This window comes from Bemisia tabaci, chromosome 2 (assembly GCF_918797505.1).
Source record: "Bemisia tabaci chromosome 2, PGI_BMITA_v3".
NCBI classification, from domain to species: Eukaryota; Metazoa; Arthropoda; class Insecta; order Hemiptera; family Aleyrodidae; genus Bemisia; species Bemisia tabaci.
Genome location: NC_092794.1, coordinates 20,488,546 through 20,509,748, shown reverse-complemented (window position 1 = coordinate 20,509,748; position 21,203 = coordinate 20,488,546). Strand labels below are relative to the sequence as shown.

The window sequence follows — 21,203 nt, the reverse complement described above, 5'->3', positions numbered from 1 at the left end:
AGAGGGAGAAATGCAAAATATCTCAGCGTTCCGGGGCTTTATAGTTTATAAATCTTTCACATCTTCACATGTGCGTAATTTACACCGAAGGGTGGAGCCTCGTAAGGGCTGCAACTAATAGTTCTAGGGGTTGAAGCGCGGTTCAGACGTGGAGCACACTTCACCGGACCATTAAGGTACTTGACCTGAAACATCCCAGACGAGATTTATCTTGTGAGGCATCCGTATCCAAGCGAAAAGATTCACTTAGCACCTTGAAACGAGATGCAATCCATGAGAGGTTTTTGTAAAATTGATACTTGACATGGAAGTCCACAAAACAAATGTGTACTTTATTTTGGAAAACAATTTTTAATTTGTGAATATTACAAACTTATGCGGACACAAAATCGCGAATCGGGAAACTAGCACTTAATCAACCTAAAAATCAACAGTGCCTTGTTTAAATGTAAAATTCAAGAAGTCAATCAAAATTTGGCATCTGTGGTTCCAAGACCGCTAGCTCTCGACGCTTGTCGAGTTTTTATTGAAGAAAGAAAGCGACATTTAATTCAGCTTGACAATATCACACACGAAGATGGACAGCGCTGCTTTGCTTTTACATCAAATTAACGTACTTGATATGCGCAGTAAATGAACTCATATTTGCGATAAACCCGTGTGTCGTTCCGGCCGGGGAGCACTGTGTTATGTTTTTGAGGGCTTTTGAAAATCACAATGGACCTACTTTTGAATGCTATTCTTTTAGTATCAGTAGATTCTGACTAAAGGAAGAAAAAAAAAACGAAAAAAAGAGGAGAAAAAACATGGAAATGCAAATTTTTGTTGAAGCACCATTCAACGACCAAGTATATTTAAAAACCAGTTTGGAAATTTCAAAAATCCGACGGGCAGTGCCTGGAAGCAGAATCTAAAATCTGGTTTTCGATTAGAAGAGGGGAAAAAAAATAATTAAAAAGCCTTGGAGATACGGCGCGGCGTCTTCAACTTTCAAATGCGTTTTCCTCAAATCTAAGTTTTTTACCGTACTTGTTCAAGTAGTTCTGTAGTTCTTCAAAAATCAATCAATTATATACCTTCGTGGCCGTTCATGCGACCAGACTTCAAACGCTCTTTTTTCCGAGCTTTTGGTCCATTTTTAGGATGCGCAGATCCGGTGTTTCAATGGGAGGGTTTTCAACATACAGTAACTTTTACATCGAACAGCGGCGAGGCGTAAATGATCGATCATCGATATTTTCCCATTTGAAGCTGTGATAAAGAATCGACTATTAAGGTGGTCGTTACGAACCCTGTTTATCGATCCTTTACCATAGGTTTAAATGGCAGATCAATCGAAAAATCGCAGCGCACGCCACGCCACTGACATTGAACATTCCCAACTTTCTCATCCCTCCCGCAAGCGGAAATCCGATACAGTTGAAAGTGTCACGCGAGTGGAACTTGCGACCGAATTAAAACCAGAAGTCAGTGAGATGATGAATTCCACCCTTCGAAAGAGCTCGAATCAAAAAGGGATGCAGGGACGAAGTCAGCCTCTCAGGGAAGGATGACTCATCGGGACAGGGACGAAAATTGTGCAAAATAGGAAAGAAGAAAGTTCCAAAACATTTTTGTCTCCTCCTTGCAGTGTTGCCCATTCGTGTATTTTCCCTTCTTTAATTTTTTTTAATAAGTAATAACTGCCTTCACTATCCGCGCAACGTGCCATTTGTATTTTCAGGAGGTCCGTTCCGCAAAAAAAAATAAATAAATAAAAATATAAAAAACATTAAACCGTCAATCATTGCGGGCTAAGTCGCCATGGCATGGTCGCCTTTGCACCGTGGTGGTAAAGTGCGTCCAAATGTTTCTTACAATTGCAAGTTCCCGTGTTTAATGAGTCTCTAATTGATTTAGTAGCGGTCAATGATTAATTTTGATAAATTAACACTTATTTAACTCATGAAGAATTCGCACATGAGGTTAAATCAGTTTGTTTCGGTTTCAACCAAGAGGTCGATATTATATCGAATGACATAGTCACTAAATCAGTCTATACAATCGAGAGGTCGTTATACTAACACATCGGATGAGACAGCAGAGTAGAGTCTCTATATAGAGAGTTAAGACAATGGACATGGATGTCACAACCGGGAATGAAGGTTACACAAATCGGACGTTTTTTGTAATTTTTGATGACCCCATTCCCAAATTCTTATCTCCGTTCCATATCTCATTTCATTTGTTCCTTGCCGTACCCCCAATGTCTCGGTTCATTCCAGTTTTTAATCTTTGCATGACTGGTGAAACTGTAATCTTTATTCCCGTGTGTGACACTGTAAAGACCTAAAATACGGGAACCGATCAGACATGGATTCGCCTTGTCTTTACTCTCAGTATAAAGGGACTCTACAGCAAAGTAGGCAGGACGTCTAGCATCAGAAAAACCGGAAAAACTGGAAAATATCAGGGATTTTGGCCGATCAGGAAAAAATCAGGAAAATCGGAAAAATTGGACGTTTTATCAGGAATTTTTCTTACGCGAATCTCCTCAGCAGAGAAGTCTTACCGCTTTTTTGCCTACCATGCCAGGAGTCGTCGAAAAATCAGGAAAATATCAGGAATTTTCAAAATGAAAAAATCAGGAATTTTTTATAAAATATCAGGAAAATATCAGGATTTTCAAAATGAAAAAATACTAGACACCCTGGTAGGGCATCCCTTGATTTCACATACATGGATTTGAAGATTGGCAGCCGTGGATCCCTTCTGAAGGGTTCCTAGAGTGAGATGTTCCCGGGTCCTCACGCTACATTGCGTTTTGTCCTTCCCCTCCCCTCCTCCTCCCGGGCGCCAAACTTGAGCTTCGTTCGAGCGAAATCTGATCCGTATAAATTGTTATTTAATTCAATTTCAAGCGGGGGATCATTACTAATGTTCTGTTTTTCTTGGCGTTCTTCATACTTCATTAACTCGACCCCTGGGCGATTGGTTCTTTGCAGTCTCCGCCGCGCTGTTTATTACCATATCTTTGAATACTTAACGTCCGCGGTTGGGGTTATCTTACTTCAAAGTCCTCGCTTAAGTTCCACTTTTCACACTTTTGCTCCGAAGAAAATACTACTTCCAGTGCTCCCATTTCCCGGAACTAGTTCCAAATTTCGGAATTTTTTTTTTTTTTTTTTTTTTTTTTTTTTGAGAGCTTGCGCACTCTAGGTATAGTTCATTGGCCTTAGTCGTGTAGACAAACAGCCACCGCTAAATGATGGGGAGATTACAACATCAGTAGAAACAGAAGTACAAAGGAAGAAACGAAGGAAGAAACGAAGAGAAACATCCATGCCACTCCACGGTGACAAGATCTGAGACCATCAAATCTTGCCCCCGAGGCCGGGATTCGAACCCGGGACATCTAGGTCTGTGATCAGTTGCGCTAACCACTGGACCAACCGATGTCGGCTCGGAAATTTTGATATTTCCCTGTATTATCCCGGAACTTTTGAATTTCCCGAAATGTTCCGGATCTTTTGCATTTTCTGGAACTCTCTTGGAACTTTAGAAAAAGATCTAAAAAGCATCCCGGAGCTTTTGACAGTCATGTACTGAAAAAAAAATCTCGGTGTATGTACTAAGAAAAGGGTAAATTACCAAGAATTCAGGGTTCTATTTGATCCCAGTTTTTTCTTGGTAAAATTACCATTTATGGAATTGGTAATTTTACCAAGAAATCTCGGTAAAATTATTGAACTTTCTCGGTAATTTTACTGGACCTTGGTAGAAACGCCAATATTTTTTATCGACTGTGGTAGAATTACCGAGATAAAATGACAACACTGGTAAAAAAAACCTCTTGGACCAATGCCGCGGTGCATTGACTAAAGAGTGCAGTTTCTTGTCGCCGGATATAAGAGTCTTGAACTCTTGTTTCAAGCGGATTTTGCATTGATTCAAGCGGATTTTGCATTGAAACAAGAGTCCAGACTCTTAAATCTGGCGACAAGAAACTGCACTCTTGAACCAAGAGTTTTTTTTTAAGCAGTGAAAGTTACCGGGAATCGATTACCAATAAAAGTGGTATTCTTACCTGAAAAACAGTAAAAATACCGGTTTTTAGGTAAGCTCACCAGTGTCTTGGTAAAATTACCAATAATTGGTAAAAAAAAAGTGAGATGGTAAAGGTATCAACGGACCTTGGTAAAGACGCCGAGAATTTTTTTTTCAGAGCGGAACTTTTGAAATTCCCGAAATGTTCCGGATCTTTTGCGTTTTTTTTGGAACTCTCTTGGAACTTTAGAAAAAGATCTAAAAAGAATCCCGAAGCTTTTGACAGTCATGGAGTGAGAGAAATTGGAACAAAAAAGTGCCGAATACCGGAACCTTTGACGGACATTGAATGGGCGCACTGCTACTTACGTGGATTTTTCTTTATACTAACCAGAGCGTGTTATAACGTGCTTTCAAATATGCCAATACACCATGAAACCTTTTTTTTCGGCAATTATCTAATGCAGGATTTATTTTTCTTAAGTGACTTCTACATCGATGTTAAAACTAGTTAAATGTTGAGAGGAACAAATCCCTTTAACTCAAGACGTTTGTGTAGTTTTTTTATATTTTTTATGTATTCGCTAGGAGTTTCATATTAAAAAGCACTACTTAGTTTTCTATAGTAGTCGCACGGTGTACCACGGTAGAGATCATTCACCTGGAATGGCTGATCACTTGAGAGAAGTAGCTCATCCATATTTCATGATCGAACCTGTTCACAAGTCCCGAACAGCTTCAAAACAGAAATACATAATCAAATCAAAATAAATCCATGACATAACAGCTTAACAAGTTTCCACTAGATACTATAAATAAATCACTATTTACCATCAGATGCATATGTATACGATCGAAATGCGTGAACCTGTGTGTCGTTTTACATTTTTGGATGGGGCGGAACCTATACTGTTTCCAGTTTGTCAAATACTTCTTCAAAAATTCCCGTTTTACTCAACGTGGTAAAGTTACTCAGACGACTTATATCCACGCATAAATGCTCCGCGTTTGAATAACAGAGAGCGCATTATCCTTTAATCCTCGCAAACTACACTCAAAATCTCTGTTATCACCCTATTGATGTATAGTTATTTATATACAAATATTTTGCTTCCAAATATTGAAGTTCATTACTTCGCATGACTGCGATTATCCATATTTTTACCACGGTAAGTAACTGGTCAGAAAAATAATGAAAAAATAGACAGGCATATATTTAAGTAAAAACACTGAAGACATTATCAACCTAACCAGGGCCGGATTAAGGGGATGGCCACATGGGCCGCGGCCCATGGCGCCAAATCTAGGGGGCGGCAAATTTTGCAATTTTTTTAAATGTAGGTATAAAAAAATCGAAATTAGAAAAAAAATTACAAACGAGAAAAGGCAACAAAATCTCTCATTTCCTGAGAGTATAGTAATTTCTAATTTTGTCGTCTTTCAGTGATACAAGAGACAGCACCTTTAATTAGTCGAGTTAAGAGAGAAACCAAGCACGCAATTTGGCCTGGAACGGCGCGACTTAGAGAGAAATGATGACGAGGACTTGAGATGAAAAGGAGAAGCCCTCGGCGCGGCAGTCGGCATGTAACACATATTAGCGCCTACAAGACTGCACGAATACTTCACGCATTGCATCAAACACAGTGCGGTCGCTGCAGTCAGCGTGAAACGGCTAGCGCCTACAAGAATGCATGAATACTTCACGCATTGCGGTCAGCGTGAAACGCTTAGCGCCTACAAGACTGTCGGAATACTTCACGCATTGCGCCAAAGACAGTGCAGTCTGCGCGGCGCGGCGGCGGAAGTTAAAATCATTAAACTACATTTATGTTTGTTCTTTCATAATTTTTTCGTTCATTTCTTCTGAATGGAAGGCCTTGTCCACACAGAAATAGGTTTACGAAACTTAACTTTCGCGCAAAGTTCCGTGAACTTTGGCTAGTAGTGTTGACAGGGCTTTCCCAAAAAATGTGTCCAACACAAGTAAACGCGTCTTCTGCATCCTTCCCCCGCTGGCACGTTCACTTGATGGTTTTTATTGATGTTTCCAAACGAATGAGAAGGGGGCGGCAAAATACAGGCGGCCCATGGGCAGCAAGTAAGTAAATCCGGCCCTGAACCTAACTCAAGCCGATTTTGGCCCTCAGGGAGTAGGCCACAGTATGAACACAGTGGCGTGGCGTGAATTGCGATACATCGATTGTTATGGCATTTAAACCTATGAAAAATCGATTATTCAGGTGTCCGCTGCGAACACCCTGTTTATCGATCCTTTTCCATAGGTTTAAATAGCATAATAATCGATATATTGCAAAGCACGCTTGCAAGTGCAAGACGAGCCAGCTCAAAATCTTGATTACATCATACGAAAGAAGAATTAAACTTACAAAATCGCACAACCAAAAATGAGACCCAAAATTGACATTGCCACGCTGATGATGTCTGTCATGAAAAACGATATCTGGGAGGAATGGCAACCAATACGGTGCCTTCAAATTGATTCCAGAATGGTCGAGCATATTGTGGCCAATTATAAACACGCTGATCGCAACAATCCACCCTGAAAAATTAAGAAGTCGTACTTTTAAAGGACAATTGAGAGGCTTGGAGGACAAGGCGCATAAGTGCAATTTTCACTGTTTCGAGAAATACATGTTGGAAGTTTCAAAATTACGTAGATCTTCATGACGGAGAACAAGTTCAAACTGACTTTTTGATGCTCAATAATTGGAATTTGGGAGCAAATTTTTCACAGAATATGTATTACGACTAATTTTACTCGAAATCATTAATATCTCAATTTTTTCAAAAACTGCACTCATGCGCCTCGCCCTCCAAGCCACTCAATGGTGATTCCTTTCTCATTTTAGATGACTCATGACGAAAACTTACTCAGGAAATGTCATGGGGGGGGGGGGCTGATAATGAACTTATCAGATTGAATTGCATTACTGATCGCAACTTACTTGTTTTTTGGTTCTGTTGTGATGTGAGGATTTTTTCCCCGTAAAAATACTAAAAAAATCATCAAATCACATCAGAACCGGCAAAAAAAAGTTTTTTTGGAATTCGGAGGACAGAATTGAAACGACGCTAGATCACATCATGCATGTGTAAAAATGCAAAGTCTTTAGACTGAAATAGTTTCATGTAGCATGATATGATAATTTACGAGGGTCATCCAAAAAGTAAGGTTCCCTACCTTGTATCTTCCGAACGAAAAGAGATAAATCAAATCGGTAAAAAGGTACATATTAGACATACTCTAAGCTTTAAAACAAGCTCAAGTTTTTGAAAATCGGTTGAGGAGTTCGCGAGAAAAACTCAATTTTACTGAGACGACCTCCTGTCGTCGCGTGCCCACCTCCGAGGTCAGGATGCGCGGAGAGTCGCTTACTTCAGACTCGGCTTATCGCCTCTAAACATCAAATCAAAAATGAATTTAAAATATATTATTAAGTAGGCCTTACCTTACTTTTTGAGATGGTCTCCACATCTTTTTTGACATTTCTGGTATCATTACAGCAGCTTTTTCATGCATCCCGCGTAGAAGGTCTCGTCTTGGCTCAAAAACCAGTCATTGCCAGCGGTCAGCACTTCCAAATCAGTTGCTTTCCGTGGTAAAATTTTTCCCAAATCCTCTGTACTCTCTTAATTTAGCCTCAGGTGACTTTTATCTATTCCTAAAATGAAAAACTCCCACTGTGGAAAGCGATTTCCAACCGATTTAGAGGCGCAGAGCGCTGGCAATGACTGGTTTTTGAGCCAAGACGAGACCTTCTACGCGGGAGGCATGAAAAAAGCTGCTGTAATGATACCAGAAATGTCAAAAAAGATGCGGAGACCATCTCAAAAAGTAAGGTAAGGCCTACTTAATAATATATCTCAAATTCCTTTTTGATTTGATGTTTAGAGGCGATAAGCCGAGTCTGAAGTAAGCGACTCTCCGCGCATCCTGACCTCGGAGGTGGGCACGCGACGACAGGAGGTCGTCTCAGTAAAATTGAGTTTTCTCGCGAACTCTTCAACCGATTTTCAAAAACTTGAGCTTGTTTTAAAGCTTAGAGTATGTTTAATATATACCTTTTTTACCGATTTGATTTATCTCTTTTCGTTCGGAAGATACAAGGTAGGGAACCTTACTTTTTGGATAACCCTCGTAATTTCCAGAGAAAACTGTCAATATCCTTAGAAGTTCCATTGTGCAAACTCTATCTAGATATTCAACTGACGTTGGTTTGTCATTTTGCTAAAAAAAAAGAGGAAGAAGAAACCCCAAAAATTACTCACCGAAGTATACTGGAACCACAAAAAATGGCGTCATGCTAATCAAGAAGAACACAGTTATTTCGAAAGGATGCCACGCAAATGTAACGAAGCTCGTTGGGTGTTTATACTTGTGATGCACACTGTGAAATTTCTTGAATAGCCACCGTGAATGGAAAATTCGATGACGCCAGTATTCCTCATGATCCTGTTCGATCGAAAATTTACTCAGTCACGCAAAAATATGCACGAAACACAAAAAGCGTCAGATTTTCGTCAAATTGTTTATTCCAACTGATATGACTATTTATCACAATAAAAACTGTTGTTTCTTTACCCTTTGGTTGTTATATTTATATTTTTACTATTTCTAATAAAAGTAAATGGTTTTCCCATTGAAACCAAAAGAAACAGCTCAAGCTCAATACATGAGACCCTCTCCCTTTCTCCTAAAATATTTAGCGAAAAAAATATCGGAATTTATCCTGCAGTCACTTTTTGCGTTTTTATAACTTTCTCAGTGTAATAAACTTGTCATAAAGCGAGGAGTCATTAGAAAGTGGAAACTTGGCTGTCCGATTATAATTGTTTCCGAGTAGGATTGAAAGCCTCCAATGATTAACTCTATAGGCATGATTTTCCATAGTAGTGCGTTCTTGAGACAATATTAATGTCAACAAGTATGAACTGTAACAATGATTAAATTTCAAATGCAAAAATTTAAGAAGTCGATGATTTAAATGAATGAAAAGTGCGTTGTTGTAATTTGATCTGACCTAAATATTTTAAATTACCTACGTGGCTCTGGGCAATGTTTTACCTGTGTAAACTTATGAAACTGTTATACGCAAGAGGTACTGACAAGTGAGTGAACTTTTTGCAGGTAAAATTACACATGAGGCACAGCAAAAAAGACTGAAAGCCACCCTTTAGCGCACAATTTGCGTCGCTTGTAACACGCTTACTCACACCTTTCACGCGTGCGGCATAGTTTTCCTCATTGGTCGGCAATTCAGGTTTGACCAGAGAGATGCAAAAAAAAAAAAATAAATCAATGGATAAACAAACAATTACTTGCACACTTTTTCTCGTGTATGATTTGAACCGTTTTCAATCGTTTATTTGCTTCTTATTTCGTTGTTTTGTGGAAAAAAAACCCTTAACCAATTGCATTCACACGTAAAGAATGTTCACAACAGTTCGCAAAATTTTTTGTTTATTTAAGTCAGATTTTATTGTGTCTCTCTAAGCGCGCTGGGGAGTGGATTGCAGACATTTTCCACGTGCTTCTCGTAATTTTTGTGCGATTTTACTTTGGATTAGCGATTTGCTTGGCCGTATCCTTTGCATGCAGTATATAGAATCATTGAAAAAAGAAGAGGAAGAAAGAAGTACTTGGTGTCGAGCGACCTGGTTGAGAAGAGTACCTGCCAAAGAAGTAAAACTGGGCCTTGAATCAACGTCCACCAAAACTGGGAACCATCTAAATTAAAGTACACTTTTGACAAAGGTCCTTGATTGAGAATGTAGCAAAATAAAGTCCCAGCGACTAGTGATACATTAAAGAATCCTTTGCATACTTCCAAGATCCCTTCGTTTTCCAAGTCTGGAGCCATGAACTCTCCAGACTGAATTTTCCACAACGCACACGCACCCTTCTTTTTTACGTAAAATGCGTTCTGTAAAGAATGAAAAAAATAAGTACCTATAAGAAAATGAAAAAAAATTGAAGAAATAAATAAACAAAAATGTATGTTTATTTGCGATATTTTCGAGAAAATTCCTTGAAAATATCTGGAAGAACAGGTGTATCTGAAACTTTATCCTCTTGAAGAATAAAATTAGTAGGTATAAGAGAACGTTATTTAAATGCGACAAAGGAGGTCCACATTCTTTCAGTTTGACCATCTATTTGGAATTGAATTACTTTCACCTAAGTCGTGCGCCTCTTCTGAACATTTAGTGTTTTGTTTACTTTAAATGTATATGATAATAAAATAAATATGCATAATAACAGGAGAACTCTGCAAATATGTCTCTAATACATACGTGAATCAATCCTGCTGTGCCCAGGTAGACGACTAGAATGAATATGTACAAGCCAATAATGAAGTGCGGCAAATTATTCAAATGCAGTCTGGCTAAAATATCTCTTTCTCCATGGAGGATATTTTGACAAGATACATTTGCTTGTGGTAATTTTTTTGAACAGAAATATGTCGTTGATACAGGTTGGATAAATAATGATGCATCGTCTGAAAAACGCAAAAAAAAAAAAAGAAATGAAAACTGGTGTTTGAATGATCCCTGAACTGACATGTTCGTACATTTAATTCATTGCAAGCCCATGATACCACTATTCCATCACGACGGAGCTCGTTTTGCATACACTGAAAACTATAGGCGAACTTTTAGTGCGGTAGAATCACCTATACACGTTCGATTCAGGGATATTTTTTGTGTGGTCTGAATACACGTAACATTCGCTGTGATACCGCACTGCGATTGTTGCCTACTGTAAAAATTGAAGGCGAACTGACCCTGCGTTTGTCACCTCTTCCCGTATCATAAAAAACGCAGTTCCGCAGTTCCAAGTAAGCCATTCCGAGGATTGAGGCAAATGTTAAGTAGTTACTTTAAGGGAGTTTGGAACAGCAGCGTTACGATCAAGTAACACGGGGTAATTGAGTACCAAAAAATCGGGAAAAATCGCGTCAAGTACGTAATTTTCATGGAAAACCCCTTGACGTTGCCGAAGGGGCAACGTCGAAGGGGTTTAATTGGCTGCACAATTTAGGAGTTTGGAACATATGCATAGCCTTGCTATAAGGTTTGTTTTAGCTCGCATAGCCCGGTTATAGGATGTCTTACCGTCCCATCAGCCCATCCATACGGCTAATCAAACATCAAAATACTGTAGCCGGACTATGTAGGCTAAAACAAATTTTATGACCGAGCTTTAGCTTTATTCCAAAATATTCTGCCCGAAATTTGGTTGGCGCATTCTTCATCCAGAAGAAATTCTTAGGTACGTTTAAAGCGTTTGACTGTATATGTTTTGGTAAAAATATGAAACATGGCTGAAAATTTGGCAAATTGAAATGCAGTGAGGGTGATTTTGGTTGAATCTGCCCATTAAATATACTCATATGATTTTCCGCTCCAAATAATTTTTGACTTGGAAAATTCGTTTTGGTTTTGCAGTGACGATTCTAGAAAGTTGGCAACACATTAAATGTAATCGATTCTTGGTGAGGCAGTTTGCCCCACCTAAAATCAATTTTTTCAAAGGATTTTCAAGCAAGAAAAACAGTGTTGCCAAATTGCAAAATCGCCTCTAGAGTTTTGGAGATTTAGGAACAGCATATTATGCAGACTGGCACCTACCTTGAAACAAGATGAAGCAGTGCAAAAGAAACAGTAACGGCGAAAACATAGAAATGTAAGCCAGGTGAGGACCAAGTATTACTCGCAATACTTTTAGGAATATCTCTGAGTGGAAAAAGGGAGCAATTCCCGACCAAATATCCCTCGACAATTTTCCTGATTTTATAAAAGCTCTCTCGCTATTTTTGCAGGAGTTTGTGTGAAGTCGGTTCATTTTCTCAAAGAGATTACTTAGATTTTTCAGTAAGATCGATGACAGTTTTTGTATTCGCTGGATTGAACTCATTAGTTCTGTGTTTTCAAACTTTTTCGAGAGGAACATGACTTTCGCTGAAACTTCAAGTGTTCAACGTCTATTCAAAAGTCCCCGACTCTCTCGGTTAATTTTTGGCGTGTATTCAGCTTATGAAAAACTTGAAGTCATCATGACAAGAGAAAAATGTTTCATGTTGTTGAAAATGAACATAATAGGTGAGAATTTTTAATGTTGAGGGTATAACGGCAATGGAAAATAAAACTGAATGCATTCCTTAATGCACGGCTCCTACGTGGAACAGTGTCTGAGCTAGCGTAAGTCGAAGTCCATCATCAAAATTATGAGTACAGCAAAACATCATCAACAAAAAAAAAAAAAAAAAAAAAAAAATTCTTAAAAGAAATTGGAATAAATTTCAAGCACTTGAACAGAACTACGCCTATATTACTGAACTATTTACGCGTAACACATGGTTCTTGTCAGGCAGAACAGTTAGAGCCTCTCACAACAATAGATGCTCACAGACTGTGTGAAAGCCGCTATATAGGAGAAATTTGCGGAAGTCAAAAGGGCTGCCTAAATTTGCATCGACGCGAAAAGAGCGAAAAATCTTCCCACCACGTAATTTTTCGAAAAACACTCTTCTACTTCGCAGCATAAAACCAGGCATTTTTATCTTCTTTCACGCACAAGAAACCTCGTAACGTAGTTACGTACGAAATGTTTTATGCACGAGTTTATTATATATATATGCGTGGATAAAATTTTCCTCATACACCACCTCAAGCATTAAATGTACAATAGTTTTGAATTATTATATAAGGTATCAGATGAACCGACCACAACGATATCAGTATCAAAAATGAACTCATCTGACCTGGAGTAATTACTTTATGCGAACATTTGGAATTTGTAATGATGCATTTTAGTTTTAGTATGCACAAGGTGCCATTGACTCCGACATGAAGAAAAGATGAGTGAGATAACGGAGGAATTCAGTTAAACATCTGATTAAAATGACAGATTTTTGAGGTGTTGTTACTCAAGCATCGATGGTTAAAATCGAGACATATCTCGGTCGGAACGTTTCAAAATTGCCGATTTTGTTTTATTCGTTTTGACAGACTAACCTAAATATCTTTTTACCTTATCAACACTGTTATTATATTTTTTATTTGATCTCAAATGTCACATTTCAACCGCATCAGATGTGAGTTCTTATCTTTTAGGCGAATAAACCGGTAACACGCTAACGTGTGCGTGAGCACGCGAGAATACCAAATCGGTATGTTTTTATTTTATGGATTGTCACTTTTCTCACGAGAGGCACTGTTTGTAAAAAGTCGCAGATTTTAAGGAAGATCCGAATACTGAGGTAGAGGAGAATACTCATTTCCAATAATACTCGTATTAATAATGATTACTTAGATGGAGCGTGAACTCCAGCCGATATAAAGCCACTCTTCTTTTAACAAGGGCAATTTTTGGAACTTCTCAGTAAAGGGACATTTTTTTGTCACGAGCATTAAATTGTGGCACTCTAAAGTATCATGAGGGCCTTATTCGAATTGCAAGCCTTATATCATGAGGTTAATATTCGATTGAAAATGTAAAGAAATCCTTAGACCCATGTGAGGAGAATCCCATTCTTCCCCTCTAAGTTTCATTTTATAAAGTAAACCTCTCGAAGCTCTACACTGAAAAATAGAGCGTCAAACAATACCAATTTTGAACATGCACTTTGAAGAACTATTTTCAATTCAATTGTCTCCCCAAATAGTAATCCTGGAAAAGTTTCAAGTGCATATGTAGGTTTAATACAACATAAAGGTGGTACAATTGATGTTCAGCAGTTTTTTATGACAATTTCGAAATTTATTTTCCGTTTTTTGCCATCACGGACATTACATCGTCCGTTTCGTTCAAAAACATCTTTTTCACAAAAATATTATTTTTAATAAAAAATAATACTTTATTTTACTATATACATAGGTCTTCGACGGAATAACGGCATGTCTTTTTAATCCTAAATTCTCCTTTTAAAAAAATTTCCTAAGAGCCGAATAAGCACATTTGCACCCGTATAGACAAACATCCGCTGAAGCTTATCTCACTCTGTGTCCCTATCAGAGCAGGTTAAAATTACGTGTAGTTCAAATCCCCCGGAATCATATGAGCTTGTCGCTGATTCGCTCCCTGCGACCAATAGGGCCCCTTTTTCCTCCAGGGATATCCATGCGTTCATAGTTCTCTCGAATGAATGGTGTTTCTCCTACGTCCGGAATAATTTACTTCGGTCCGAAGTCGTAAGCATTACTCCTTTTTTAACAACCAAAATTTCGAGGAAACCGCCCATTTCTAACTGTACTCGACCTTCCGATGCCGAATGAATGTCTTTGATTAGCAGTTGTCATGGAGTGTTGTTGAATATTTTGTCGGATTTGCAGAAAAAAATCCCCAAATTTTCCAACTTATCGTAGGAGAAGTTTTTCACTCTGGAAATGGTCGGTGCGAGTATGGAATTTCCTTTGAAAAACGAGCATTGTTTTCTGAGAGTAGATATAAAACACATTTTAAGGTAATAATATGTAGATCGATACAAAATAATACGTGAAACAAAATTCAAATGTTCAGACCACCGTTGGAAACAGATGGTCTTGATGCATAGTTCTAGAATGGTTTACCGAACGTGTAAAAAACTCTGAACGTTCGCATAAAAAAGATACCGTAAAGCGGAAGGCTACACCCAAACTGCCGTGAGGCTCTGCTATGATGTGAATATTTTACTAATATTTTTATTATTCTCTCGTGCGAAGAGCCGTCGGTTCCTCTCCGCGAGTGTCTATTTTAAATACTTAAAAGTACCGTTATACTTTTCTTTGACCATGCATTTCGTATGGGAAAAGTAGTGTAAATCGATACGAAAGCCTGTTCAAGTGTGCTCTCCAATTTCAGCTGCCCCTTTAAAATAGAGTGATACTCGCGGAGAGTGTTTTCATGTAAGTTTGTCTCGTGATTATTTATTTATCATTATTATATTCACATTGTATTTATTGCTCGCCTGCTAGGGATGCTTAAAAAGGTTCCTCGGATGAGGAGAAAAGTGAAAGTTCTCAGGGTTTTTATCTACTTCTTTATTTATTTTTCTTATTTATTTTCATTTTATAATTTTTCACGTTTTTCTTTTCTTGGTGAAAAAATAAACCATAGTTCTCTTAACTTTTGATCGTGTAATGTCTACAATACAGTGCGACATCAGTTATGTTTTACACTGAAACAAAATCCGTGAAACAGCCTTTGCCTGAGCTTTGAAATTTTTGCATGTTTGCTATAGTCTTAAAGGATCCAATTAAATTCATAAGCGTCCATTACAATGATGTCCATGGAGAAAAAAACAAAAGCGAAAACTTTCACGTTTTTGTAAGTTAACTTATTACATACTTTAAATTTACGATTTTTGTTTTTTGTGTTGTTGGTAAAAGTGTATCTGTGCCCTTCATAATACCGTTTCCCACCATGAGACCCGAAAACCCCCGCAATTCTCACAGATCTTTATCATTAGATGGCGATTACAGATTTATTTTTGTTTTTACTTCCGGTACTTTGGGTTAGGTAATTTACTCATTTTGATCTATTTTGGTTCAGTTCAAAGACCTTAGGAGAAAAATGAGGGCAATGCACGCATATGATTATGAAAAAATATTACATCGCCGACTTTTCTAGTAGTCGAGCAGGTTTTTTTTTTTCTCTGACTGTTTATTTTATTTTGTGAAATTTTCAGGCTGATTTTGGTGGCTACTTCATCCTAACTGCATGACGATTGAGCAACTTCCAAATGAAAAAAAAAAACTTCATCGAGGATTAAATAAAGATGAACCTCTCCCGTCAGCCAGATAAGTTATTTTTTAGCACTCCGTTTTGGCTACCACCGAACGTGACCTGGGACTATTTTGAACGATTCGATACAGGAGATGGCTTTCAATTCCCGAGCGTCAAAGATCTGTACGCCGCCTGGAAGTTAGTTCCTCTGTTTTTGATCGCAAAATATGGGGTGGAAAAGTGAGTAACAATTTGTTTTATTGCGCCAATACTTTTGAAAGTTTGTACGTACCTCTCAGATGTGTTATTTTTTAAACACAGTCTATATTATCGTAAAAAACAAGTTCGCAAATTTTACCGTCTTGTAAATACATTAGTGTGACTTGCGCAATGTTCTGATCTTTCCTTCCTGAAATGTTTTCTCCGTTCCCAACACTTCCCTAAACAAGAATGACTAATGCGACAAAGTCGTTCAGTGCCCATGCATCCCATGAAAAACATTTGTTTTTGCTAAACAGTGAAAATTAGCGACGACTGTATAGAATCTTGGTGGGAAATTTGATTCATATCCCACTCTAAGGTTTCATTAATCTCACCCTAAGAACCAGAGTGATGAGAATGCAGCGCGGAATATACTGTGCTTATGGAGTAACTCACACTCTTATGGAGCGAAATCTCCTCTTTTGGTACAGAGTGTCGTACGCTCTTGCTAAGCGAACCACTCATGTTACTCAGGTTTTTTGGGCACTTTATGAACACTTTCTCTACACTTTGTACCGGATTTTCCCCGAGATGTTAATAGTGATCCGTCAGAAATGCACATCAACCTACGCTCAGTTGGACGTATTTCTGCCAAACGGAACTATGTGCATTATGACGTGAGCCCTGTTTTGCATGTATTTTTATGGGTATCAGGGCTCATGTATCAATGCTCATAGTTCCGTTTGGCAAAAATACGTCCAGTTCAAAACCGGGTGAGGCAGGACCCGAAGCTTTGAGGAAAAAACTTTTACGATACTGAGTGCCACAGAGTTATCGTATCGGAGCACCAGCAGACTAGGTTCATAAAAAACGAATCCATGACGAAAGATTATAGGAAATACTCGCTGTTTCCGCATGAAATCCTAGGTGAGGGTGAGGCGTTGCCAAAAATCACGAATAAGATTCCTTTTCATGCCATCTGATTGAGACTGAAAAATATTATTTTGTTGTAGATACGTTGGTCCAAAGGTTGGCGCATGGGCTGGGATACAAGACGAAGAGCGTAAAAAACCGCCACATGTGGACTTGCTAGAAAAAGCCCATCGGTCCAAGCCTTGGGGGAAATGGAGCGACAATGAAATATCAGCGCTTACGAAACAACTTGACTGGACCGAGGAACAAATTAGAGAATGGTTCAAAGCCAGAAGAAAATTTGCATTGCCTACGACTTTAGAGAAATTCAGTGAAAGCTTGTAAGTACCTCAACGAAGTAGATTGTCTATCTACAAAATATCTACCTTCTTAGTTTTACTACGTCCGCCAATTGATTACATACTTTCATTTATTCTAAATGCTATTTTTACGAGGAAACATGCCTAGTGATGCAGTCAGTCCCCTCTTAAATTAAATTAAAATTACCATGTCTAGTGTTCTATTGAGGTTCGCAAGTACGCGTGTGGAATGCGAATTTATTGGGAAAGTTGTAAATATTTTCTTCTAATTTTTCAGACAATATTGTTCGCAATTTAATATGAGCTATTTGAAAATGTTTAGGAAAAGACGCACAACTCTCCTCTAAAATAAATAGTTTATTGGGGGAAATTTTACAACGTTTAAATGTTCATCCAGCGTTTTTCTTCAGCACGGCTTGGTTGGTCCCGAAATGTCTCGATACGTTTATGAATCAATTCACGAAAAGCCAACCGCACATGAATTCTAGCTGGAGCGCAATTCAGCTATGCATTCACGACTGCAAAAAAGTCGAAGGAAATCGACAAGCCCAGCGTGCATGGAGGCTATTTCCATTTTAATCTTCTGCCACATTCTTACGGCGCAATGATACAACTATTTGAACTCTCCGAAATGCGTGAGGTATCACGTCGCATTTGAAGGCGTTTTCAAAAACAGCCAAGTTCCGATACCTGGTTTATCGTTTTGAATAGTTCACATTATTTAGTTTTCATTTCCAACCACTTGTTTATTTATAATCCTCATATAAGAACCACCCTTTTGCTAAATACCATTCTAGCTGAAGCTCACCTAAGATATATGCATTGATGACTGCAAAAATGTGAACGGAAATCGAAAAGGCCGGCGTGCATGAAGGCTATTTCAATTGTAATCTTCCGTCAGATTCTTACGGCGCAATGATACAACTATTCGAACTCTCAGGAATGCGTGAGGTATCACGTCGCATTTGAAGGCGTTTTCAAAACAGCCAAGTTCCGATACCCGGATTTTCGTTTTGCATAGTTCATATTATTTTGTTATATTCTGTACCACTTGTTTATTCTTAATCCTCGTATAAAAACCACCCATTTGCTAAATACAATTACTGTCGATGGATGGTTATGTGATTCTAGATTAGGTACTTGGGTACCACAAACATCGAAAAAAAAAGGATGCCGACTTTACATTCTAGTTGTAAAAAAGTGTGCGACAACTCGCAAAACGCTGAGTTAATCGCCACAGCAATTACTATAGCAATGTCAAGATGTAAAGCTGACTGCCATGGCGGTTAACCCAGCGTTTTGTGAGTTGTCGCAGACTTTTTTACAACCAGAATGTTAAGTCGGCATTCTTTTTTCTCGGTGAATTTAAGGTGAGTTTCTACTCGTTTCTAGAACTTCAGCTGAATAACTAGCATCTATACCCTCAATTTGCAGCCCAATGAAATTATGCGGACATTTCACACACACCTCAACGGAGGCCTCAACTTTTCTCATTCTTCCTGGCACGCTCACAGTTCTTCTCGAACCCAAGAGAAACAGTTGTTGTAGCGCCTCATATGAATATCAATTTCAGCCCTCTCTATATGAGCTCCCGTCCTAAAATTAAAACCCGATTAAAATTCGCGAACGGAACCGCGAATTACGATTATCACCAATGGAAAAGGCTGATTGTGAGCCGAGGGGCCTCGGTTCTTGGTAGTCAAGACATGCTCTGCCCACCCGAACGGAAACGGAGTTGCCAAATCGGACGATGGGTCATTATCCCTCCAGAGAAATATGACTCGAAATTTTCACTACGCTCCGTTTTGAAAAGAAAAAGTATGCACTCGTGGGGGAGATCTTTCACCAATTTCATAAAGCTGACTTTCTAAAGTTACTAAAGAGCGTGTTCAGTCACCCCCTCTTCATGTCAACCCCCTTCACTCAACCCTCTCATCGAGATTTTCAGTGTTCTGAACATTTCGACGGTAAAACTTCCTGACCACGTATCTCGGTTTGCGACGTTGCATACTTCTGCCGTGCCAAGGAAAAACGCCGTATGAGCCTCCAGACGTTGCCAAATTTCCTCTGATAAAATGCGAATTTCATCGGGAAATTGTAAATATTTTTCTTCCAATTTTTCAGACAATTTTGTACGCAATTTAATCCAAAATATCTGAAAATTTCAAGGAAAAGTACGCATAAATTTCGTCAAAAATACATGTTTTATCCAGGGAAATTTGGCAACTCTCGAATGTTCATACGGCGTTCTTCCTTAGCATGGCAGACTTCCTATCCTACTTTATTTTTCATATATGGGAAACTACTCAACGTCAATGTTTGAAAACTTCCGTGATTTTCCTTCTCTATGCGAAGAAAATTCCCCAAAAAAATTACAGAATAATATGGATTCTTTCTCCCCAAAGGAAGGTAATTAATCGCGGAGCTTTTAAAACAAGGGATACAGGTTTGAGAGTTTTAACATCGATTTGGGGTCGAAAAATTAATGTTTGCACTACAAACCAAAAGAAACCCTCAGACATCAGACCAGGTATGAATTAGGTAAAACACTAGGTAAGCAGCATGAATTCTCATCATAAGTTCACGAGAAAAATGGATCACACAACGAGAAGTATGGAAAACAACTTCTGTACGAGACATTGCAGTTGACACTACAGGAGTGCGTACCTCGTTTCAGGTGTTTCATAATAACCTCTTCAATTTTATTTTATCGACGAAAAACAAGACAATGCTACAACTTGAAATTTTCATAGATCAATCTTCACACACCAGAGGAAAAAGCAGAGAAATGTTCAAAAAATGTCTTGGAGTATTAATTTTTCTATCTAAAAAAGAAAGTATGACAGTCTGGAGCGTTGCGAACCGAGGGACGCGTAAAAGGAGCACAGTTGGCACTCGTCGGCAGTGCACAAGGGTACTCCTTCCATTTACAAGATAGGCAACACGAGCAGGAATACTGGTCGTATCAATTTATTATCGATGATGAAGTTAGAACTACCTGCGTTCGAATATCTCCGATTATGTTTCATATTTTCAAAACATAAATGGAAGAACGCCGTATGAGCCTCCGGACGTTGCCATACTTCCTTTGATAAAAAGCGAATTTAGTGGTAAAATTGTGACTATTAATCACGGCAGTTTTTGAGAATTCGCCAAAAAAAATGAAGTTGATTTAACGTTCTAAAGGTAAAAAAAAGTGTGCGAGAACTCACGAAATGCTAAATTACCCGCTACAACAGTTAGTTCTACATCTTGAGATTGCTTTAGTGACTTCTGTAGCGGTTAAAACAGTATTTTTAAACTCTCGCACACTTTTTTCACATTTAGAAATGTTAGATCAACTTTTTTATCGGTGTTGCAGTTGAGAGGTTTTTCATTTAAAAAATGAAGTATGACAGGACGCATACCGAGATGCGTGGTTGCGGACTTTTGCCGCGCCGTCGAAAACGCCCTTACTTACAAACTATACAAATGTCCTTTCAACTCCTGCCTGCAACAATTCGAGCTTCACGGATGTCCGTGTTGCATACCCACGGAATCGCAGGCGTTGTGACTATCCAGGCACTCACGACTTCACCCTCACTCGCGACGCGACTTGGCGCCAACGGCGGGCTTTACTTTGAGGATTAAAAAAGGCAGGGCAAAGATAGTTAGTTAGTTAGTTAGTTAGTATATTTTAAGACATTTAGCGTCACAGGCTATTAACGTCTTTACAGAGAATTTTGGAGATGGGAGTATATACGAAAATTTAGATTTTTGAATTAAGAGAGGTGAAGAGTTTCAGAATTTTGGTAGTAACATTGGGTTCATCGCATGTAAGTGGGTTTGCATTTCTGTTTATTGTAGGGGAGTAGATCTGTGATTGGAGATATCTGAGGGCAGAGCGGTCAATAATTACGTGTCTGACGGTTAGAGGTGATAAATTACAGAAGTTACAGATGGGTTGATTTTCTTTGGAGATGATATGATTGTGACTGAAAAAAGTGTGACCTATCCTGAGACGCGTAATTTGA

At 38.6% G+C, this 21,203-nt stretch overlaps 2 protein-coding genes across 3 annotated transcripts in view; both read left to right on the top strand.

Annotated features, from left to right (window-relative positions):
- LOC109043598 (Ca[2+]-channel protein alpha[[1]] subunit T) overlaps positions 1-21,203 on the top strand; it is a 370,781-nt gene that overhangs the window by 134,441 nt on the left and 215,137 nt on the right. The gene's annotated exons all lie outside the window — the stretch shown is intronic.
- Positions 15,728-17,215, top strand: LOC140223962 (ceramide synthase 4-like). The gene is made up of 2 exons (XM_072296531.1): positions 15,728-15,997; positions 16,972-17,215. Exons 1-2 carry the CDS (start codon positions 15,810-15,812, stop codon positions 17,213-17,215), a joined length of 432 nt encoding a protein of 143 aa, XP_072152632.1. The 5' UTR covers positions 15,728-15,809.

Coding starts and splice junctions, on each gene's coding strand:
- LOC140223962 (XM_072296531.1), top strand. CDS start 15,810: ATGAACCTCTCCCGTCAGCCAGATAAGTTATTTTTTAGCACTCCGTTT. Junction 15,998..16,971: donor GCAAAATATGGGGTGGAAAA/GTGAGTAACAAT, acceptor ATTTTGTTGTAG/ATACGTTGGTCCAAAGGTTG.